Here is a 17,961-nt window from a genome sequence, read left to right as displayed (position 1 = left end):
AGCTCGAATGATATATATATATATATAATATATATATGTGCGCGTGCGCTGCCATCAGACTGTTGGATGGTGTTGGACATGGTGAGCAGAGCGCTACGGTCCAAAGAGGTCATTTAGCAAATTTCGTACTACTCTACTGCAACTTACTGTATTTCTGTGCCATCTTTTGTTTATTTAGGAGCTCCTATGTCCATATCTAAGGCTTGGACTATAGGCTTAGCTACTTCATCCTACAAAGTCAAAAGTCTGGTGAGAGTAGCATTAGGTCAAAGTGGGACCGCCAAGAAGCCAACAGAGTGAGTCTGTTGATCATTAAAGAGGTCAAGGTAGTACAAATTAACACTACAGACTATAAATGAAAACCTTGTATTTTAATAGGCATGGCATGTTAAATCTTAATTCCAGCAATGACAGCTGTTAAAAAGGAAAAAAAAAAAACTTTTCTTCCTTTGGATGCAGTGTATTATTACATTTTGTCTTCTAAGGAGATATGTGTTTATTCCCTACTAGACTTTTATGAGGTGAAAGTTCTTTTGCAACGCTTCAGATTGCAGGGCAAATCATCTGCTATGGTTTGATTTTGTAGGGAATTTAATTCATGTTTGATGAAGTGATTAGATTGCATTTTCAATAGTGAGGAAGTTGCAAACGATATTCATGCTGTTGATAATATCACCTCTACTGTATCCAGCTTCACACAGATGGAGCAGTGTGTGAACAGTGGTTAGGGCGTAAGTACTCTGAAAAGATGGAGCTTGGTTGAGAAATATTTTATGCGATTAAACTTGAGCGTAGGCTATCACATTGTAGTGGGCCATTAATAACAAATATGCATGCAAAATTTAAATATATAGCAATTTCTTTGGCATCAGAGTAGTTTATACTTTTTTAATTTGATGAAATTATGGATCATTATAAATTGACACAATGCAATTACCTGTGAAATTTTGTGTCTTACCTGACCAAGATTGAAGCAGTTCTCGCTGAAAGCATGAACAACTGGGTTGTAGCAACTCCAGTTGGTAATCTGTTTGTCCTTCTTTACCATCATCTCTTCGGCCCGTTTCTCGTCACCAGTTACAACGAGGGCAATGGTTTGCATTGTTTCGTGGACAAACGCACGTCGCTGAAGATCAGTAGAGAAAAAACTAATAGAATAAATTTTATTGAGTAAATGAAAAGTAAAGCTCATTATTGATGATTTTTTAAAAGATACGTTTTTCTGGAAAATATATATTCATACCTGAATGAGAGCAGTAATTTCCTTTGCTTTGCGTTTCTTTTCAAACTCATTTGTTGCAGACTTCAGCTCTCGTTCCAACATGACAAGGGGCACTTCATGAACTGGTATAGAAGTCTCCTGAAAGTTCAGTTACATCCATCAAGAGTTTTCCTTTAGTTCGAGTGTTTGTGCACGTATCTTGAATAGTATAGGGCATGGGAATTGTGTTAAACTAGTCAAGTTTTTAATACTTTAAGTAAACCACATTTATATATTTGGTCAGTGATTTATGTTTTCTAGAGGTAATTAGGGATACCGCATCAGTCAACCATTTTTTTCCTCTACAAACCTCAGAATATTTTGACAAATAAGATACCTGAGTACGTTTGGTGGAGTACGTCTTGGGCGCCGAACTGGTAGGACCAAAGAATGTGGCTACAACTTGTGCGTCGATTGAAGTGTCTCCCCATTGCATGACCTGTGATCCTTTGGTTAGTCTCTTTGTGTTTTCAAACTGAGTTTTGAGGGTCTCGGTGGTTGGATCATTCTGTAACAAAATCGGACCAATTTTGTTTTTATTATTTGACTATTGGCTACCAGTATGGCTTTCATATATAGTATTGCATTACCCGAACAACTATGTTGATGTATCCAAAATTTTGCTCAGTATATAATACATACCCCGTGATGTACTTTATTATTTCAACTGTTGGAAGATCAGTATTGGATTTCTAGACTACATTACTCATCAGCGAGGATTACTGAAAGCTTTAATGGGTGCTTTAAACTATATAACTTACGGCTTCCGTATCGTGCATCCAGTTAACACTGAACTCGTCACCAAGGCAAACTCCGTTTAAACTGTCGCAGTAGGTTGCCCAGGACGATTCCAAGGGGCTTGATGCAGAGAGGCCATAAACTTTAATGTTAAAAAGAATATTTTTTCTTCAGTTTATATTCTCTACAATTTTTAACATTGGCTGCTAACTATTCCCTGCAGTGTTGATGTTTACAGATTATCGTATTTTATTTCGGATGGGTTGCGATTTGCTGTTTTTATCCAGGACTATTTACTTTAGCAATCTTTGCTTATCACACTCATTTTTCAACTTCTCTGAAAGGTTATCTAATGTTATGCTTTAAGTAGCTTTGTTTTGCTTTACCGAGTTGCTAATTTTCTGGTGTTTTGGTCGTTCAGTGAGAGGCTGAACGTATTTAGTCAGCGTACTATCTGTCGTTCTCATCATGTTGAAGGAGAGTCAGGGCAGTTTTTTAAAACTATACTTTCGAATGACTGTTGGTTTGTTACCGTAAGTTGTTAATATGATGTCAGGAGAATGTCAGTTTTGAACAGATGGGGTTATTTCTTAGTCAGAACAATATAACACGGTATAATATGAATCTATTAAGCCAGGATTTCTGGTACTATAATTATCAAAACTCATCATTTTCTGTAGTCTACGTTACGATCATAGTATTTTGTAACACGTTTTCCTCTTAGTTGACTTTGGTTAACTATCAGCTTTGAATCTTCCTGTCTTTTTTTCTTTTAATGATATACAGTACTGTTTAAAGTGAAAGTTTTATAAAAAAAAAATATTTTTAAAACAACCCATTCATATAAAATGCGTTTTACCTTCTGTGTAACTTAAACTCAATTGTTATTATATGTGACAAGTCCTCCTACTGTGACCAGGATTCGAATCTACGTCATCTTTGATTGGTGGAGAGCAGTGACCTATTCCATTCAGCCATTAAGAAAACTAATGATTCATCCCACCCTGCTGTATATACACATTTTGCACTTTATACGTTCAATTATTTAACCACTAGTTACCCACTGATAGCGAATAGATTTAACCTTAAGAATACCTTACACTTAGAATTATATATATGATAAGCCTCTCTCTCCTTGACCTCTCTATAAAACGACGCCTCTCATGCTTCAAATTGGGTGATAGTAGTTAAATGCAAAGATCCATCAGGAGTAGAAGTTGATTTTAGCTCTCTTAATTTTTGAAATCGACGCATGTTCACCGGGACAGCTGAAAACTAAGTTTGTAAAGTGTGACTATAGTATGTATGATAGCGTTTCATTAATTTTTTCTGGAACATTTTTATGCTTCCAAATATATTCCAAAGTATCATATTAATATCTAATTCACTTTATCTTGTGAATAACTTGCACCTAAATGGAATATATATATATATATATATATATATATAATAATATATATCTATATATATATATATATATATATATATATATATATATATATATATATAATCTCCTTTTACCCTTGGGACCTAAGGGTAATGATTGCTACTTTTCTCTGAATTTGGAAATTTGATGATTTTTATATAAAGTACAGAACCAGAATTCGACAGACTATACACCTTAAGAGTCGAAACCAACTGGTCTTTCTTGATGGTGGAGTGGATAAGGTCACACAATCCCATTTCCAGCCCAAAAAGGCTTAACTTCGAATCTTGATAAGTGTCCGAGGACTTTTATGCCATCTTTTTGGAGAAATATTTTCTCTACGTTAATAATTTATAATTGTATATATATATATATATGTGTGTGTGTATATTATATATATATATATATATATACTGATATATATATATATATATTTTTATATTATATTATATATATATATATAATAATATATATATAGATATATGTATATATATATATATATATATTATATATATTATATAATATTATTATATATATATATATATATTATATGTATATTTATATATATATATATATAATATATAGTATATATAATATATATATATATATATATATATATACACAGTGGTCCCCCCCGTATTCGCGGGGAATGGGTACCAGACTCCTGTGAATAGTTAGTACCCGCAAATAGTTGGAACCCCTATAAAAAAGCTGAAAACAGCCTATTTGTTAGTTAAAACTCAAGAAAAACCCAGTAAAAATTTCTATACTTGGTTTTTGTTAATAGTTTTATCCCAAAAAGTGAATTTTATGATGAAATTGACTAAAAAACCAGGAAATTGTGGTTATTTCTCATAAAAAAAATACAGCGAATATGCGAATTTTCCACGAATAATGCGGGGGAACGTTCCCGAGAGAAATCCGCGAACAGACATACCAGCCATTGGAGACTAGAGCTTAATATTGTTAGGGCCCGTTCTGTGCTTACATATGATGATGATCCTTTTTTTCATACCTACTCACTACCTTCCGTAAAATTTAAGTTTTACAAATTTTTGAAATCATAAGATCAAGTTTGTACATACCATGACTGGTGGTCATTTTATGTACATATAATTTTGTGTGAAAAGTTAATATATTTTACTTAGTCAACTGCGATATTTCGTATTTTATGGTGAATATGTATCGATATCAGCATGAATATAAGATGCTTACCTTTAAGCGACGTAGGGTAAAGTTCTTCAAACATAGAACCAGAATAACACGTCTCGATGTAAATCATCATCTGAAATTTTAGGAAGAACGATCCATTAGTTTCTTTTCCTCTTAGGTCTCTGTTTTTGAAAGCTTGTAATCATTTCAACCAAGTATCTTCAGTAATGTTTGAGTTTGAGGATTGCTGAATGGAACCGAGAGATTACCATATGCGATAAGTGTTAATCATACAGGTATTGTGATGTTAAGTGAAAGGTAACTTTTTGTTTTTCTTGTAGTCTGCTAATTATAAAGCGTTAGTCATGTGGTATCTTTTTGTAATTGCCGTTAAAAAACCAATCTGTCGTCAAAATGATTGTGCTTGTCTCTGTTTAGATTTTTTAAAATAAACTAATAGATGAATCTTATAGAGTAACTCAACTTTTATATTATTGTTTTTCGAAATCAGTGTACTTGAGGTGCAAGCCAAAATCAGTAAATTCAAAAGGAAAGCATCCATTGAATAGAATATTTATATAGGTGAGAGCAAAGGGAATATCACCAAAGATAAATTATCCAGCAAAAGCAAACGAATAAAACTTTAAAATTTTTCATACACTTATGTAACTGCTTTGACTGTTACCTTGTTACCATTCGCAATTACTGCGGAAAAAATAATATAAAACTGGGTCGTCTCTTAATACTTAGTTTATTCAGCATCATCCTCAACCAACGTTGTATCTTGTATAAAATCTCCTTACACAGACTCTCAAAGCTTATGGCAACCACTTTTAACTTTTAATGAAGGCACGAACTTGCCCTTATTTTGACGTAGTTAATTATTACTATAGCCAAGTTAGTTACCTTTATTTGTGATTCTTTACAAGGTTTACCTTGTAAAGAATCACAAGTAAAGGTAATTAACTTGGTTATAATACTCCCTCCTGATCATGAAAATAGCTCTGCACTTATTGTTCATGATTTTAAGCGACATTTTTGTTGTTAAATTCCACCAGCTGATTTATTGTGTCCTAGTATATGACGACGACCCAATAGTGTCGAGTCTCCAATATACATTGGTGTATCGATTCCAATGACCCCAAAATTTATCAATACCGAGCAAATAATGTACTTGCTTTACCGATATGCATTGATCCGGTCTATCAAGTGTTTGTGAAGCATGGTAGTTTCTTGGAAACGAGTTCGAAGATTACATTATCTCAAAGAGATACAGTATCATAAGTCTTGTAGCCACTATACAGCAGGTTATTCCTAAGATGCTCGAGAATGTTATATAGCTAAAGCACCTGATTTATGATCTAAGTTACGTTTTGTGTTCTTACTTTATGACCAACTTTGATAAACGTGAATTGCCGTATGCGTGTGATAGTGTCGGTATTATTTTTATATATAATTTCAAAATTTATAGTTGTAAAACTGGTATTTATTGTATGGTTTCATGCTTTCTTTGAATATAACTCTTCAATAATTAGGAAGGCTCGAAGGTTTTGCTTTGTTTAGATTATTAAAGTTGTGTTTTTGCCCAATTTGTTTGTTTTCGTAGGATTAGGTATAAAAGTTTTGAAAGATTTTTGTGAAAATTTTAACGGGATGAAAGATCCGGATGAAGAACGGGTTGCGGGTGGAAGGGGTGGGGGGCGGACAGGGACCAGCTGGTTTGATGACACTTCCTTACCTCCTTGTATTTTTCTGCTTCATGCATGCTTGTGACAACTGCCGCGAATTCATCTGCCATCAGTTCTCCATGAGGAAAACCAAGTAATCCAGGAGCTCCGTGGTCATCCAAATGGACGAAGATACGGTCATCGGGACCACTTTTGACCACCTTTCCGGAGCCTATGCCCTTCACAGCTTCTTCATCACCTTGTAGTACAGCCAGGAAAAGTGCTGGTGTGATTTCTTTACCTGTGTAGTCCTTGGGAACCCCAGCATACACATCTGATCCGTTAGGGTGGTTGAAAATTCTTCCTGGATAGGGATTCCTAGGAATTTGAAGTCATATATCTGTTTTAATTGCAATTCCATGATACTTTTAATGACTATTTTTTTTTATCTAGGAATGAACATTAGTCTATTATAAAGATTCAGGTCACATTGGCATTTGTACAATTGTAATAGTGCTTACAGCAAGTTGTTGGCTATGTCGTCATACATCATGACAATGATACGTTCATCGGGAATACCTCGGTCGTGCATGATATGGTAGGCATGGCAGATGTCAGACTGGAATGAAATATAGCTTTTGAAGGATTTTTTCATATAAACATATTTTTTAGATTCATTTTAGTATTATACCTGCGTGAATGTTCCATATGAATTTTGCTTTTGTTATGTACAAGGAATTATTTTAATTTCACCTGATGTCGATAGTTGGACCACCCACTTGATCCAGCAACAAGAACTGCCCAGTTCACTCCTTTATTTCTTGGCGAGATTCTTGCTGCTGCTGTCAAGGACAATAGAGCAAACAAAGCTGCCAACGTCAGTGTTCGTTGGATTCCTGATATGATTGAAAAAGACAAGTTAATTAGCCAAATGTGAGGAGACGAGTATATTAAGGGTATTGTAAAAATTCTCAGTATTATAAGTTTTCTGTATAGTAAATTACGAGCCGCACATGTGATTGAAGGTGCTTAGTGTTTATTAATGACGTAAATAGTATGTTTTCACATAAATATACTACTTAAACCCGCAGTCAACTGAGCCTATCGTGTCGGGTGATCATTAAAAGAGATTGAGGCGTTTTCATTCCATAGGGTCTGACAAAAAGGCCTACTACCTACTTTGCTTAGAATCTACTCTCTCTCTCTCTCTCTCTCTCTCTCTCTCTCTCTCTCGAAAATCTCTCTCTCTTTCTTCCCTCTCTCCTTTCCTCCTCCTCCTCTCTCTCTGAGAATGAGAGAATTTGACTTCGGTGTAAGATTTTGAGTGGTTCTTTTTTAGTGAGTTTAAGTACGCCTGATGTTAATTTATATGCTTTGGACTATCACAAAGATAATTATATAAATCTTCTTAAGACTTTTCTGTCTTCAAGTGCTTTCAAGCAAGGAACCGAACAGCAAAGGTGTAGGAAATGTTCTGCACAACCAGTGATGATGAAATTGGTAGACCACTGCCGTATTTGCATTTCAATCCACCATGAATACTCATGTCAGCTTCATTGTTCGCAGCAAATCCGATTCATATTTATAATGGAAAATAGTACATTTTTAAGTAACCAATTTACAGCGTTGGACAAAGCATTTGCTGTAGTAATAGGTACATCAATAAACTGAAAAAAAATATCTTTAACAGGTACTATTAACATAAAATACCTAAGAGGCTTAACAGAAACTATTAACATAAAATATCTAGGAAACTAACAAAGCAAATTGTTTCGTAGAATGCACCATCTTTACTGACCTTCACTAATATAGATTGTGTAAACTTTATCCCAGTTTGTAATTAAAACTCTAGATAAAGTCCGATCATGATGTTTATTTTCAAAAATATTTAAGTTACATATATAAATTTTTGTTACAGTTGTTTTTAAGTGATATGTGAAACTAAATGGACCGCAACGTAAGTTTTATTGCTTTAATTTCATTAAAGTAGTTTATGTAAAGTGATCTGTCACAGCAGTAAAGGCTGAAGTTGTGATACGTTGATTACTTACCTATCGAGAGGAGATACACTACCCTCAATAACTTAACAAAAAAATCATTGCATTTCTAGTCTTTTGAAATTATGCCTTTAGCTTTTTGCTGGATCCTTTTCAAGTCCTTGATTATTATAATTTATACAAACTATAATAAATATAATATATATATATATATATATATATATATATATATATATATATATGTATACATATATACACGTATATATATATATATATATATATATATATATATATATATATATATATATATATATATATATATATATATATATATATATATATATATATATATATATATATATATATACTTATATATACATTATATATATATATATATATATATATATATATATATATATATATATATATATATATATATTATATATATATTATACATATATATATATATATATATATATATATATATATATATATTATGTGGTATAGATTGTATTTACTTTCTCGCTTACTTAAAATTTCAATAAGGCAGCCGCTGAGTGATACATAATTAGCTATAACCTTGAGGTTATGGCACTTACAGCGACTTTTTAAAAACAGTAACACACGCACTTACCTTTCCCTGAGATAATCCACTTGAATGCAGACATTTTTGGACGACACTGACTGTGTGACGAGGAGGTTAGTAAGGCAATAACTGTGTAACCCACTACTGAGCCTTACTTATCGCCCGTACGATAAGATGACATGTCTACTTCCATTTCAGTGCTACATGCATCCACAATTACAGACTCTTGTCAAGTTCCGGGTTTGAAGAATCTAAAGAGAACCTCGTTGCCGTAGACTCGAGAATTAATCGAATGATGTGTGTATGTTTTTTTTATTTATTTATTTTTAAAATGTTTTTCTAAAGCCTCCTGCCGTTCAAATGGACATTGATTTATGTTAACTATAGGTCTACTTGTCCTGTGTATTTTTAGATTTAGTGTTTTAGATAAATTTTCCAAAACTGGGTTTAAGCACCTCAGCGGCGTGGTTGGAATGGTATTAGCGTCCCACCTTGGTGGTCGCGGGTTCGATTCTGGGCCATTCCATTGAGGAGTGAAAGATGTGTACTTCTGGTGATAGAAGTTCACTCTCGACGTGGTTCGGAAGTCACGTAAAGCCATTGGTCCCGTTGCTGAATAACTACTGGTTCCATGCAACGTAAAAGCACCATACAAACAAACAAACAAAACTGGGTTTGTCACACCCATCATTTGTGTTAACTTGGATAACACAAGATTATCGTCACTCTGAAAAAGGTTATTCAATATCTGCAAAGCCTAGAGTAAAAAAAAGCACATTATTACTTCATCATCCCCACCACATACATTATCTCTATAAAAGTCACTCTGAAAATCAATTTCCCCTAAAATCACATCCATATACATCACTAACACGCCCTTGAAAATCAATTTCCCCTAAAAATCTTTACTGTCATACCTGTGAGTGCTGCTTCCCAGCAGAATGTAAATTTTGACCATCATGCCGAAATAAAAATATAATCTCGATAATTGTTTTTACCAGTAAAAATATCTAAGTGAAATAATATAATACAAATGACAGGTTTAAATTTCTTTCAATACTAGTAAGGTAGCAAGCATCCAGTTCTATGATATAGGTAGAAATTTTTTATGTATAAAGCATCATTACCACCTTCAGTATTGGGAAAAGCTTGTAAAGCCCAATGCCAGTATTGGGTATAGTGTTAGCATATAGCTTTAATAGTAGAAGAGTCTTTTAAGAGAAACCATGTTAAGTGTAAAATCCAAGCTTTTTTTTTTTCGATTACAACTCATTCGTGTATCACTTTTAGGAAGCCAAAGGGCAAAATTCCACTCCTTAGAGCTACCCCATACTTTTAACACATTTCCACATTTGCTGTGGAATTGTTTCCTCTACTAAACTTTGTAATTCATTCCTCTGATTTCCGTTTCCTGGTGCCCAAAATCTCCCATCTATCAAGAAGCTGGATTTTTCCATAACTGCCTACTAAGTCGTTGGCAGTCTTTCTGGACCAGTATCTCAAATGACGAGCTGCGCGGAGTTAAACTTAACATATACTACCATGGTTAAACCCGTGTCACAAGAAAAGATGGTGGGAAACAGCACTTTCTCGACTACATATCTGTCATGCAAATCTAATGCATTACCAACAACTAGTCATATCCCACTTGCAGTATCCCAAATAACCCTTTCCTGCCTCCAACACAGTCGCAAGCGACAAAGCATTGCCCAGCCTGCCTAATCACTCTTCCCTGTCCACCTCGCCTTCCCTCAACAAATAAACATTCTTCATCAAGTATGACTTATCAGTCACTAACTTTGATCATACTGTATCTATAAATAGCATAACAGCGCTATATTTCTGCATGACCTGGTGCTTGATAGACATTAATTCGGTTTAGCTCAATTCAGTCTTGTGCCACTTTTTGGCAAGCCGAAGGGCAACATTCCTCTCTGTAGCGCTACCTCATACTTTCAACATATCTTCCCACATTTGCTGTGGAATTATTTCCCTTACTAAAACTTTGTAATTCATTCCTCTGATATCTGCTTCCTGGTGCCCAAAACCTCCTATATGTCAAGATGCAGGAATTTTGGAGGTATGGCCTATTCTTAAACCTCTCCTCTCATATTTATCCAGACTGGGCTAGAGATGGAGCTATGTTGCCCATTTCATGTGTCTCTTTATGCAGGTTAAGTTGATTTAGAATCTCCCACGACTAACTTTTGGACTTGTTTAGTGTCCTAGCAACCTTACTCCAAAATACAGTGCTTCCATGTCTTGTAGCATGGTTTTTAAGCATGATGTTATTAATGTTATGTCAAAAGGGTCCTTAAGAACTTAGCAGAGTGGGTGGCTCGTTACAAAGAGTTCGAGGTAATAAAGAGTAATAATACAGTTATAGAAAGATATGTATATAATTACCAAGGTTAATTGGATGTTCTCATTCAAATAAATATTTTGAAGTGAAATATTAATATTTTATTCACATGTATGTATAGTGTATGAAGACTTTTCATGACAATATTCCTATAAGAAAGATATTTCTTCGTTGTCCTTACTGTAAAGAGAGAGTTCTACCATAGCACTACTTTTCCGAGGCTTTTATGAGAATTGAATATGTATCTTATTGTGTAGAGGGATAAGGACTCTAATAATTCAGTTAAATATGGATGTTCAGTAAACATGTCAGGAAATATTTAGAAGGCATTTTCAATTGTAGGGAAGTAGCACACTGACTTCATGCTGTTGATAATATCACTGCTGCTATATCCAGCTTCGCACAGATGGAGCAGTGTGTGAACAGTAGTCAGGGCGTACGTGCTCTGAAAAGACAATTAATGGATAAGACTAGTGTTTAAAATATCATTGAATACTGTTTTCATAGATAGAATTTGCATATTTTGAAAGGTTAACAGTACTTCTGTGTATGGTATCAGAGGCATAGATTTTATATTTTTTCTTCTGATAAAAACATCGATTACTGTAGTAAATTTAGCACAACAGAATAACCTGTGATATTTTTTTTCATCTTACCTGGCCAAGATTGAAGCAGTTTTCGCTGAAAGCATGAACAACTGGGTTGTAGCAACTCCAGTTAGTAATCTTTGTGTTCTTCTTCACCATCATCTCCTCAGTGAGTTTCTCGTCACCAGTTACAGAAAGAGCAATGTTTTTCATTGTTTTGTGGACAAACTCACGCCTCTGAAATTCAGTAAAAAATTAGAATGAGTTTCAGTTAGCAAATGAAATGTAAAGCTAATACAAAACTATTAGCAAGTTTAGATTTTGTAATTTCCATTTTGCGGGAAACAGGATGTCGTACATACCTCTTTGAGGGCAGCAATTTCCTTTGCTTTAGTCTTCTTATCTAACTCACTTGTTGCGGACTTCAGTTTTCGTTCCAACATAACGAGGGGGACGTCTTGAACTGGGATAGAAGACTCCTGAAAATGCATTAATATCCTTGAAGGGTTTTTATAGGTTTGGGTGGTTACATTGTCAAGAAAATAAGCAGAGAGGAATTGTGCTAAATGAGTCAAGTTTTTCATATTTGACTGTGACACATTCATATATTTTGACACATTATGTTGTAGAAGCAAAAGGGCTAAAGTATCTGAGTAGCATTATCAATAAATTAGTTTCTTTCTAAATCTCCATATTATTATGACTAATAAGTTACCTGAGTACGTTTGGTGGAGTACGTCTTAGGTGCCGAACTGGTAGGACCAAAGAATGTGGCTACAACTTGTGCGTCTATTGAAAGGTCTCCCCACTGCATGACCTGTGATCCCAAGGTCAACCTTTCTGTGTTTTCAAATTGAGTTTTGAGGGTCTCGGTGTTTGGATCATTCTGTAATGAATATTAGACCCATCTTATAATTATTATTATTTACCTACTATAGTGGGTTATATAAATTTGACATTTGTATACTTTATGCTAGAACGTCAGTATACAACCCATGCCTCATTATCCATTTGAAAGATCAATAGTGAATGATTAGACTAAGTTACTCATCATCAAGGGTTTCTGAAAGCTGTAATTGGAACTTTAAATAACACTTAGTTGTTATCCAGAATTCATGACAGTTCGGTATGTAGAAGGTCTGAGAATAAAACTTACGGCTTCAGTATCCTCCATCCAGTTAACACTGAACTCATCACCAAGACAAACTCCGTATGGATTGTCACAGTAGGTTGCCCAGGAGGATTCTGAGGGGCTTGATGCAGACAGACCATAAGCTGAATGAATGATAAGACGAATATTGTATGTGAGTTAATATTCTGTAAAGTTCTTAGTATTGGTTGCCAGCTTTTCATGTTAAATGTGACGCGGTCAGATTTGGCATTTTGAGTTTGTTGTGATTTCTTCACTTCCTCGATCATTTTATTATGCTTTGTCAGTCAAGTTACTACTTTTGTTTGGTGTAAGATGGTTTCTGATTTATAGATAATTACTATTGGTGACTGGTGGAGTATTTATTTTAGAGATAAAATTATTATATATTATGCAGTTTATTCTTGTGTAACCAATCCACAAGTAAGAGGCACATCTAGTGTTTTTTTTTCGCCTGGACCATTGTTGGATTAACTGTCACCTTCGTAATGTGTAAAATTATGATATTACGTTATATATGAGTACACACACACACAGACACACACACACCTGCCTTATTTCCTTTCTTGTGTTAAAATTTAGCATGGATGTGAAGCGCTTACCTTTAAGAGAAGGAGGGTAAAGGTCTTCGAACATTGATCCCGACTCACAGGCCTCGATGTAAATCATAATCTGACATTTGAAAAAGAATAAAGTTTTAGCCGTTTCCCCTTTGCTTGTGTGACGTTGGTGCTTGCAAAACCTGTTTATTTTTCTGTTTTCACTCTTATGAAGGTTAGGTTTGCTGAATATCACCAGTGGTGTGCTTTTACTGGTAAAGGATTGTGATTCGTTAAAATACTTTGATGGTGACCTCGGTGCAGGATATTCTATATAGTGTTCTTTCACTGGACTATATAATTGATTAAGGTCATGGATAAATTGGTGTATACACACGCACCGAATCATGTAGATAAGAAATGTTTTTTTTTCGGAAACTGTTGATTATGTTGTTAATAGGAAAAGTTTCTTTGCTTACCTCCTTGTATTTTTGTGCTTCATGCATGCTTGTGACAGCTGCGGCGAAGTCATCTGCCATGAGTTCTCCGTAAGGAAAAGCGAATAGTCCAGGTGCTCCGTGGTCATCCAAATTGACGAAGATACGGTCATTGGGACCACTTTTGACCACCTTTCCGGTGCCCATACCTTGGACAGCTTGCTCATTGCCCTGGAGTACAGCTAGGAAAAGTTCAGGAGTGACTTCTGATCCTGTGTAGTCCTTGGGAACTCCAGCATATACATCTTTACCTTCAGGGTGGTTGAAAATCTCTCCTGGGTAAGGGTTCCTAGGAATTTGGAAGAGATGAATGACTGAAGTAGGGACATTTTCACCGATAAGTTTTGATTGTGTAGGAGCGGGAATAAAAGGCAAGAAAACTTCAGCTGAAATGACCATGTTTGAAATGATCTTATATTACAGTGAAGTGATCGGGCTATGTCGTCATACATCATGACAATGATACGTTCATCAGGAATACCTCGGTCATGCATGATTTGGTATGCGTGGCAGATGTCGGACTGTAATGGGAAGTATGTTTTGAGAGTCGCTCATCCTTTAAGAAAGTGTGTTTATCTTGATAATATTTGAAAGTCTATGATGAATGATTCACGTGGATTTTCAATTCTAAATGCAAAAATCGGTTGGTTTTACCTGATGTCGGTAGTTGAACCATCCACTGGATCCAGCAACAAGGACAGCCCAGTTAACTCCTTCATTTTCTGGTGGTACCACTCCAGCCGCTGCTGCTAAAGGCAGCAGCGCCCACAGAGCTGCCAGCTTCATTGTTGGGTTGTTGAAGGTCCTGTGGAGATGTGGTCAGTATAGTAGCTTTGTTGTTACTTTGGAAATATGTGGAAACGCAGTTACTTTTGGTATCCTTGTGAAGTATGTAACATCATCAGAAGCAGAGTACATTTTCTTTGTCTTCTCGAGATATTTTTTTTAGATATATAGTACATAGGTAATTTATTAATTTAATTAATGAATAGGGGCTATTCACTGATTTGTTCTCGTTATGTTTCTTTTGGTAATGGAAAACGCGTGAAGTTCTTAATTTGCTATGTTAGGATTCACAACTAATACCAGAGAGAGAGAAGAGAGATAGAGAGAGAGAGAAGAGAGAGAGTAGAGAGAGAGAGAGAGCGAGAGAGAGAGAGAGAGAGGAGAGAGAGAGAGAGAGAGAGAGAGAGAGACTTACCTGTAAACAAGGAGAGTTAGCCGTGCAGAGTGATTATTCCGAGGAGATTGAGGTCTTTTTATACCTAATGTTGCTTCAGATGTGATGGTATCTGGTGCTTTGTGGAAATTGACATGACAGATAAAAAAAAATGGTAAAAACGATTCTTTTGATAACACGTTCATTGAATCTCGTGCTAGGCACAGATAGGTAAAAAGTTATCGTATCGAGAAAGAAAATATTGTGGGTATTTTTTTTTATGATAGTTGTAAAGTCATCATTTTTTTCTGTTTAGTGTTTCTGGGCAGTCATTCTCTCACAGGTACGACTTCCCAAATTAACTATGAATTAGCATAAATAGAAATATTTATTAGTGGTACAGTATGCTGTTAGATACTTGTGCAAATTGAAATAAATTCCGATGTTTCTTCTTTGTACATTTTCATTATTTTTTATCAGTCAGATTGTACAGAATTTAGAAAGAACAAACCTCATAACCTATGTAGCATTAGCGTAAATCAGTGATTATCAAGTGAATCCACACAATTCTCTGCAGTGTTCTAATTGTGTCCATTGGCTTGTCATGGATTTTTTAAAGTTCTGTTCAATGTGCTTAACTTGTGGGGGGGATCTTCTTTGAAAGGTTTAGCGGTTGGTGCTTGTGCTGGTATGTTTAGGTAATAGAGTTACACCTTAAGAACCAGTGTGTCATTTGATTTTTCGAGAGCCAGTATCCACATTCTGCAGAGGCACCTGCGTCACATTCCCCAGTATCAGGTCTTTCATTCCATTTACAGTATTGCTTTTGGAGGTCTTGTAGGTATAAGAGGTTGGGGTCATACTTGTCACTGACCTTGTTGAATGCTGAAATGTGTTTTACCCTTTGTTGATTTTTCTGGACATTTATTGTGTTCAAATATAGTAAAAATGGAGTGAATTTAGACTCTTGTTAGTGAATGAATTTGTTGTGTGATTTTCTTTTGAGAGCCCTACTTGCAGTCAAGTGAATTTAGAATAACATGGAAATTAAAATTACTTTATTGCTGGAAATGTAGGTTAGATTTAAATCGTTTATTATCTAATATCGTTGGGAATTCAATTTCACAGTATCCAAATAATCATAGTTTTTAAGTTCCATTAAGTCTTATAACATCGATTTGTCTGTAAGCATTGTCATGATAACTTTAAAAGAAAATTCTCTCCGTTCATAGCGTTGTCTTGTCTAGAACTTTGTGTTAGTGTTTTTTGTTATTAACAATCAAACCTGCTTGTCATGGGAGTTATGGGTATTATTTAGCCATGTTGACATAAAAAGTTAGTTACATCATAGCCGTACCTTGAATTGTAGTTGAACACAATTGTTTTTTTGCCTCCGGGTTCAAGTTCATCATGCTGATCTTGGCAAAGGGAATTTTCCATCTTGAAACACGTTATCTGATAAGATGCGTACCAGTAGGTTTTGCAGTGGGTTTTTTTCAGAGACCTGTTGCGTGTATAATGCTCAATATGAATAAACTCAATCATATTCCAAAGGATATGACGGTTACAACTTGACCTTGGATGATAATGCAGCAATTGTATATATTTTTAAGGATGAGCATATTTTCTTATTGTATTTACGCTATTTTACTAACATGTATGCATACACATGTTTGTGTATACAACAATTAATTGAAATTTTGCAGTTTGCCTTTGTCTTGGATTTTACAATGAAAACCGTGGTAGGATTTAGAAGAGGAGGTTTTATACTGAAAATGAATGACGGTTGACTCAGACTAGGCAGATAATTTTGTTTTAATAAGCAAAAAAATCACATGATTTACAAAATCTGATTAACAGAATGCATCATATATTTAGGTACGTGACCTAAGATACATCCAATAAAAACAGAAATATTGATGACAGTGGGATGAAGTAACAGTGTCGGGAAAGCATGAAGTAGGTTGGCTTTCTAATATGTAGTAAATAGCATATACAATACAGACTGGAAGGGAAAATACAAAAGCTCTATGGTTAAATGAGGCCTTAAGGGGAAACATCAAGGGGATGACGGCGCTGAATGACCATAAAAGAGTCCCAGTGCTTGGTCTTGTCCCTAAACTTCATCATCCATCCATCCATCCTATCTAGGGGATGCCCTTGGCACCACCCCATGAGAATGGTACGTGGTAGTGTTAGGTGGATTTGTGTTGATACCAGATTAACTGGGAAAGGTGAGCGGCCGTGGACGAGAATTATGAGGGGCTCCCAGAGACATGCAGTAGGAAAGTTCAAGAAAGAAAGGAGTGAAGGAATTTCTCTGAGGCCTCTCGCTTCACATTGGGATTTAGGAAATGAAGGTTTTGATGACTGTATCCACATTGTAGGAAAATTATGCCAAAATGTAAAATGATTACACAGTAGTATTTTAATTAAGATATAAACTTCATAATTTAATTACTTGTTCAAAGTCAGTTCTGGAACACTAATAAATGTAGGTAAAAATTAGGCGTTGGGAAAAGGGTTTCATTTTCTTTGCCCTGTGCCATATATGAAAAAATGATTACCATTGTAATAAATGGGGCATTTTAGAATATGCATATATTTATGTAGTACCCATACTTTCAGCTAATTTAGTATGCTCTGTTGTGCATAAAAAAAAACTCGTCCTTGGCAACCATATGCTCTGCGTTTATATAAAGACTTGTTACAGGATGGAAACAATGTTTAGTGTTAGATTCCTTCACAGTAGGTGACTTCATTCTTTCAATAGATATGAGGGGCTAGTAATAGAAGCAAAGCACCCACGCCCCAGGTGTTCACCCACGCGTTCACTTTGG

The 17,961-nt window shown here is 35.1% G+C and overlaps 2 protein-coding genes across 2 annotated transcripts; both read right to left on the bottom strand.

The window, feature by feature from the left end:
* Positions 1–374: 374 nt before the first annotated feature.
* Positions 375–9,094, bottom strand: LOC135217208 (legumain-like). Its single transcript, XM_064252941.1, has 10 exons — positions 8,876–9,094; positions 6,998–7,140; positions 6,766–6,863; positions 6,316–6,622; positions 4,641–4,710; positions 2,023–2,141; positions 1,599–1,769; positions 1,244–1,360; positions 959–1,126; positions 375–740 (listed from the first exon to the last, which is right to left on the bottom strand). Exons 1-10 carry the CDS (start codon positions 8,907–8,909, stop codon positions 615–617), a joined length of 1,353 nt encoding a protein of 450 aa, XP_064109011.1. The 5' UTR covers positions 8,910–9,094; the 3' UTR covers positions 375–614.
* A 2,181-nt stretch (positions 9,095–11,275) lies between these two features.
* On the bottom strand, positions 11,276–15,327 carry LOC135217209 (legumain-like). Its single transcript, XM_064252942.1, has 10 exons — positions 15,164–15,327; positions 14,617–14,767; positions 14,386–14,483; positions 13,945–14,251; positions 13,529–13,598; positions 12,933–13,051; positions 12,492–12,662; positions 12,139–12,255; positions 11,846–12,013; positions 11,276–11,634 (listed from the first exon to the last, which is right to left on the bottom strand). The coding sequence occupies exons 1-10, from the start codon at positions 15,325–15,327 to the stop codon at positions 11,509–11,511; spliced, it is 1,491 nt and encodes a 496-aa protein (XP_064109012.1). The 3' UTR covers positions 11,276–11,508.
* Between the last annotated feature and the right edge of the window lie 2,634 nt (positions 15,328–17,961).

This window comes from Macrobrachium nipponense, chromosome 7, assembly GCF_015104395.2.
Source record: "Macrobrachium nipponense isolate FS-2020 chromosome 7, ASM1510439v2, whole genome shotgun sequence".
NCBI lineage: Eukaryota > Metazoa > Arthropoda > Malacostraca > Decapoda > Palaemonidae > Macrobrachium > Macrobrachium nipponense.
Note: the sequence above shows the minus strand (reverse complement) of the source record. Positions and strands in the feature narration are given on the sequence as shown.